Source organism: Cebidichthys violaceus, unplaced genomic scaffold, assembly GCF_023349555.1.
Source record: "Cebidichthys violaceus isolate CVI_PGR_0920_01 unplaced genomic scaffold, fCebVio1.0.p SCAF_180, whole genome shotgun sequence".
In the NCBI taxonomy this organism is placed as follows: domain Eukaryota; kingdom Metazoa; phylum Chordata; class Actinopteri; order Perciformes; family Stichaeidae; genus Cebidichthys; species Cebidichthys violaceus.
Window position 1 is genome coordinate 20,001 of NW_027176351.1, and position 6,863 is coordinate 26,863.

Below are 6,863 nucleotides of genomic sequence, written 5' to 3' on the forward strand. Positions count from 1 at the left end.
GATCATAAATCCAATTCTATATTACAAATGATCATTTTCATCACAAAAAGATGACGATGGCACCAGGTTTCTGTCACCTCAGGGTCAGAAAAGTGTGTTCAATTCCAACACGTTAATGTGAAGATTAAACTGTAACACTGACGTTAATGTCAAGATTAAACTGTAACACTGACGTTAATGTCAAGATTAAACTGTAACACTGACGTTAATGTCAAGATTAAACTGTAACACTGACGTTAATGTCAAGATTAAACTGTAACAGAGACATTAGAAACTTACTGGCTGCTTCCCACTCAGATCTGCTGAGAGTGCCCTGCACACAAACAAACAAACAAAGCTGTTAGACCACACATGACTCAAATTGGACAAAGCATTCTGAAGCGATAGGAACCAGACAGGAAATGTGTGCATTCAGAAGACCCACCAGTGGGAGTTGGACGCCAGCTCTGACACAGTGCTCTTCAGCATGGCCGTACTCTCCTCTGCTGTCTGTAGCCTGTCGACCTCCATCCTCACAAGGAAACGGCTGAAAATACAACAAGCACATTTTCACTAAACAGTAACTAGATGGTAATTCACACATTAAATACATATCAACTACATGTTCAGTACACAGTAAAATAATCTGCACGGTGAACACGTTTACTATGACACTACTACACCCATTCAAAGCAACGTCCTGTTCTGTTGCTACTTGAAGATTTCTCAAGAACGTTATCAATCTGCTCAACCAAATCACCCGACCCACGAACAGAAAACTTTATGGCTTAGATGGGACCGAAACAGAAAAGGACTGAGACAAAAAGGACAAAGAAGAGCAAAGAAGAACAAAGGACAAAGAAGAGCAAAGAAGGATAAAAAAGGACAAAGAACAGCAAAGACGGACAAAGAACACAGGAGAGCAAAGGACAATGAAGAGCAAAGAAGAGCAAAGAAGAGCAAAGAAGGACAAAGAAGGACAAAGGACAAAGAAGAGCAAAGAAAGTCAAAGAAGGACAAAGAACAGCAAAGGACAAAGAAGGACAAAAAAGGACAAAGAAGAGCAAAGAAAGGCAAAGAAGGACAAAGAAGAGCAAAGAAGAGCAAAGAACACAGGAGAGCAAAGGACAACGAAGGACAAAGAAGAGCAAAGAAGAACTAAGAAGGACAAAGGAGGACATAGAACAGACAGTGTGACAAAAGACAGACGCAGTATATAGTGTGGGAGTGTGATTAAGACAGAGTGATTGAGAGGGGAACAGAAACGACTACAATAAAGACAGATTTTGGTAACGTCTTAATTTCTTCATCTACATTTAAGTCTCGTCTTTTCCTGAAAGATATTGAGATCAAATCCCTCCCAGCACAGCCTGGTTGCCATGACAATTGGAACACACTTAGCAAAGGTCATTCAGTCGCTTGCTTTAACAGAACCACCGCGCTTATAAAGTAGAGCATGAATTTAACGGCTGGAGGTAAAGTTATAACTTAGAATGGAAGAAGCGTTCACTGTTTGATTTACGCTACTTTAATTTCTGTTTATCCTACATTAACTGATAAAAAACAACACAAATTACACTAAAGATCACTGATTTACCCAAAGGCCCACTTTGATTATTGATTGATAATATACTGTTCTACCTACAGAGACAAAGTTTACGACTGATTATTGATTGATAATTAAATATTTCAATTTCCAGAGCCACTGTGTACCACAGTTTTACCTGCAGAGCCATCATCTTCATCATGAGGCTGCGATGATGCTCCTTCTTCACTTTCTCTTCAAAGAACTCAGAAAATCTCTGCTTCAAAACCAATCGCATGTTGTAACGCTTCGCCATGCTGACACAAACACAGAGACACAAGTAGAGCACACGAGAACCTTTAGAACCAATAACTTATTGTACAGAAGTGACAGTATATTATAATTATGATTAATATCCTTTTCTGATGTGAGGGTCAAAGGATGTCGTATGCTCTACAGATTGTAAAGCACTCTGGAGGCTAATTTGTCATTCGTGATGTAGGCCTTCATAAATAAAATTGACTTGAATAGAAACTCTAGTTTAACAGTAACGACATCGGTTGTATGTTTTTATAATTAGTCAAACATCTTTTGCACTCTGAAAACAGTCCTGAAACAGCACTGATGTATTAAACATTTCATTACAACACAAAGATTTTTAACATTCTCGTCTCTCAGTGAAGTGTTATTATTAATAATACAATCTTACTGTTCAAAAAGAGGGAAGTAGACAAGGGACTCTGGAACATCGACGACGTCCTCGAGGCTAAAGTGATACTGACACCCAAACAGTGGATAGAAACCTTTGGACTGAAAGGAAACCTTAAAAACCTCATTACCAAACGACAGAGAGTCCGACGCCTCCAAACGTTTACTGTGGAGGACGAGCAGAAAAGAAAGGAATTATTATTATTATTAATCTAAACTTATGTCAGTGTATTTCTACATATACAATCTGAATTACATTACCAAGCTCTACACAGGTTTAGAAAGTATTCAATTCATCATTACTACAGCATCTAAAAACACCATCAGTCATTGAAGTTCCTGGCAATGTTGGAGAAAAATCTTTCTTACACAAGTTCAAAGGCGTCAGGAGTCGTTCCTATGAAGAAACCTCCAGGTTTGAGACGCTCACAGGCGTTTCTCAACATCATGTCGGCCTTCTGTTCGCTCTCAAATGAGTAATGATAAACAAACTGACAGCTGCAGATGTCAAACAGCAGCTCTGGGTCATTCAGCTTCTCTGACAAAACCTCCTGTGGAGACACAAGGAGTTGTGATCATGTTAGAGGTGAACTACTCTAGGTGTTGTTGTTCTACATAGATAAAGTAGTGAACTTCTCTAGGTGTTGTTGTTCTACATAGATAAAGTCGTGAACTTCTCTAGGTGGTGTTGTTCTACATAGATAAAGTAGTGAACTTCTCTAGGTGGTGTTGTTCTACCTTGGAACAGTCTGCATTGATAAATTGAGCACTGAAGAGTTTCTCATTAATGTGACTTTTCTTCTTCATGTCTTCGTAGCGACTCTGACATTGATCCACCGACACTCCGGCTATATCTGAAAATGAAAACACGTTATTGATTATTAATTCACATAAAACATCTCTTTAAAATGTCTCTTGTAAGACGGTGCTATATGAGTCTACATCAGGAGGGTCTACGTCAGGAGAGTCTACGTCAGGGGAGTCTACGTCAGGGAAGCATCAGTCAGGAGAACTACAACAAGAAGTGTAAAGACCCTGAAGAAATGTGCTGGTAACAATAACTCCATAATAAATTACCTGCACAGACCAGGTGATTAATTCCTCCTCTCCTCCACTTCAGCAGGTCTCCTCCTTTCCCACAGCCGAGGTCCAACACAGAAACCTTCTGAGATCCTGAACCCCGCACCTGGTCCAGGATCTCTCCTGTCAATCAAATTAAAAACATAGGTGTGTTCAGGTGTTTTTCTTTTCTTGTAACTATAACAACTTCCTTTGACCACCCACCACCACACCAAATTCTGTTCTCAAATGTAACACTAAAGTTTCTACAAATATATATTAGTGATTTTTGGAATCCACCACATTTAAAAACAAGCTACATCACAGAGCTGCTTCATCTGTTACTCTCGTTAGTGTCCGTAGAAGATTAAACTAAATTATGACAAAAGAATCAGAGCACACAAGGCCAGACTGCCTCATAGGTTATAGAGGTGGAGCATTAACAGGAACTTATGAGGAACTTATAACTCATACATGTTCCTCATAACTCATGTATGTTCCTCATAACTCATACATGTTCCTATTAACTCATGTATGTTCCTCATAACTCATGTATGTTCCTTATAACTCATGTATGTTCCTCATAACTCATGTATGTTCCTCATAACTCATACATGTTCCTCATAACTCATGTATGTTCCTCATAACTCATGCATGTTCCTTATAACTCATACATGTTCCTCATAACTGTGGGGTTACCCTACAGTTATTAGGAACATATATAAGTTCATGTTAGTTCATGTTAACCCAGAATCATCTCGTCTCTCCTCTGCTACACTTATCAGTGAGGATGTTTTCAATGATCGTATTGATTAATGGTCAGTTACCGATCAGGACACTCTTCAGCCAGTTGTTAAAGTTCCTCATGAAGAAGATTCTGCTTCGACTTCTCACAGCCAGACCGACTTCCTGCAGACTGTTGTAGTGACTCGCTACCTTCACACTGTGATCAATCACCTGATGGATAAATCACACATCAGTAACGTCACACAATCAATACTGTGAATACTGGGAGGATGATCAGTAAATCTACCAGCTTCTTGGGGGGTGGGACCTGTTCTTCCTCTTCCTCATGTCTCCTCTTCAGTGGTGCCTTCTGTCCTCCTCCTCCTTCCTCTTCCTCATGTCTCCTCTTCAGCGGTGCCTTCTGTCCTCCTCCTCCTTCCTCTTCCTCATGTCTCCTCTTCAGCGGTGCCTTCTGTCCTCCTCCTCCTTCCTCTTCCTCATGTCTCCTCTTCAGCGGTGCCTTCTGTCCTCCTCCTCCTTCCTCTTCCTCATGTCTCCTCTTCATTGGTGCCTTCTGTCGTCCTCCTCCTTCCTCTTCCTCATGTCTCCTCTTCAATGGTGCCTTCTGTCCTCCTCCTCCTTCCTCCTCCTCTTCCTCATGTCTCCTCTGTCCTCCCTCCAACGTCTCTGTCTTTGCAGACTGAAGCTCCATCGTTCAAACTGAAAGACAGAAACATCACATGACCTCACCAGCTCAACTCCTCCACCCTAACCAGCTCAACTCCTCCACCCTAACCAGCTCAACTCCTACATCCTCGCCAGCTCAACTCCTACATCCTTGCCATCTCAACTCCTCCACCCTAACCAGCTCAACTCCTACATCCTCGCCAGCTCAACTCCTCCACACTAACCACCTCAACTCCTCCACCCTAATCAGCTCAACTCCTCCACCCTCACCAGCTCAACTCCTCCATCCTCACCAGCTCAACTCCTCACCAGCTCAACTCCTCCATCCTCACCAGCTCAACTCCTCCACCCTCACCAGCCCAACTTCTCCACCCTCACCAGCTCAACTCCAGTGAAGATTGATTTTATTTTAGTGACTTAGAGAGCAGAGATATGCGAATTCATCTGAACCATCAGGAGTAAACACAAACAACAACAAAGCGGCTAACGTTAGCTGTTAGCTGTTAGCTGCTAACAATAACCCGGTCTGAGACGGATGGAAACAAAGACGACATTTTAATCTCTTCATGAAATAACCGCTCAGTCGTTAACGTTCCGTTACGTCACAACATCTTTAACGTTAAAGTTAAAAATAACCAATAAAACACAGAAACTCACGAGGCTCTGCAGACTGGACGCGTGCGTGCGTAGCAGCTTCCGGATGTGTCCTGGATGTGCACGTCATATTACGGCGCCACAGACCTGAGGCGACAAAACAAACAGACGGAATTCCGGTTAGGGCAGATCTCAGGTCTGCTTCAACAGACACAGATCTCAGGTCTGCTTCAACAGACACAGATCTCAGGTCTCAGGTGAAATTACTTTTTAAAGAAAACATAAAGTTTTAAGAAGGAGATCAACAGAAACTGAATAAATGTGTTTTTCTCTCACCTATTAACATTTAAGGTCACAGATGTGTTTGGGAGGTTAAACCTGGATCTCGGCTCTATTTTCTACCAACATTTTCAACTCAACCTGTCACTTTAAATGAGTTGTAAAGTGAAGCTGAGCAGCTTCACATAATAACCTAAGCTCAGGTACAATAACACTGATAGTGTCTGATCTGTGTGACGATGGGATGGTTTGTGTTGTTGTTTCACATTGAATGAATTGATGCAGACAGACACACACACTGTGCTTCAGTTTCATAGCAGCTGATCCTGGATCAGTTTCATAGTTATCCTGTCTGGTATGTCTGTAATTCATCCTGCTGATGGACATCTGACAGATAACATCAAATACTCTGTTGGCAGAAGCTCCGGCTCGCCAAATGTTTGCTGGCTCTTAAAGATCAATTTCCGTTGCAGGAATCCAGGAAACTAATAACTGTCAGCATTCTTCTCTTTAATGAAACAAACCAAAATATATGAGAGGACCTGTCTTAAGGGCGTCCTGATGGTCATGTGACACAGATAGAATAAGCATCCAGCTCGACCTTGAAGCAGTTTCATCCTCACATATATCTATTGTTTACGCTTATGTGCTTGCTTCCTTTGTTCCTTTTGAACATCAATTCTTGGAACAAAATGTGAGCACAGATGATGCTAAAGGTAATGCTAAACCCAACGTCAGCTACTTTGAGGGCTTGGATTCCATTGCCATTCCATTGCCATTGTTGTTTATAGGTTTATGTTCACATGTGTGTATACATATATATACTGTATATATACACTTTTTTTGGATATATATTTATACTTATATTGTATATAGCTGTTAAATGTTTATATACCTAAATCTGTTCTACTTTTTTGCTGCCCTTTTCTATTCTTTATTTCTTTTTTCTTGTTTATTGTGAAATAGTGTTTGTACATTAAGAGCGGAGTGGAAACCGGAGCCAAATTCCATGTATGTGTACGCATACATGGCCAATAAAGCTGATTCAGATTCAGATTCTGGAGAGGGTGCTGGCAATCCTGATTGGTCAAGCCGCTGCAGAAGTGAAATGACATCACAGCAAAAAGAAAAACAACAAACAATACAATAGTATATTGAGCTGCTGCAGCCGTATGAAGAAAGATTACCTTTAACATAGATTGAGTGAACAACGATTGTACAAATAACCAAACATTTTCAGACTTCATCCGTGTTTGCAGAGAGGACCTTCAGAGGGTTCTGGAATCAAATGTTAAAAGCTAAAAGT

General features: G+C 41.0%; 1 protein-coding gene across 1 annotated transcript in view; it reads right to left on the minus strand.

Moving 5' to 3' along the window:
* rnmt (RNA (guanine-7-) methyltransferase) overlaps positions 1-5,397 on the minus strand; it is a 5,791-nt gene extending 394 nt beyond the window's left edge. The window contains exons 1-10 of the mRNA XM_068712890.1: positions 5,342-5,397; positions 4,305-4,717; positions 4,099-4,228; positions 3,290-3,415; positions 2,951-3,066; positions 2,582-2,763; positions 2,214-2,378; positions 1,704-1,821; positions 425-526; positions 280-313 (exon numbers count right to left, since the gene is read on the minus strand). Of these exons, the coding sequence (XP_068568991.1) occupies positions 280-313; positions 425-526; positions 1,704-1,821; positions 2,214-2,378; positions 2,582-2,763; positions 2,951-3,066; positions 3,290-3,415; positions 4,099-4,228; positions 4,305-4,709 (1,378 nt within the window). The 5' untranslated portion in view covers positions 4,710-4,717; positions 5,342-5,397. The remainder of the gene's footprint in view (positions 1-279; positions 314-424; positions 527-1,703; positions 1,822-2,213; positions 2,379-2,581; positions 2,764-2,950; positions 3,067-3,289; positions 3,416-4,098; positions 4,229-4,304; positions 4,718-5,341) is intronic.
* Between the last annotated feature and the right edge of the window lie 1,466 nt (positions 5,398-6,863).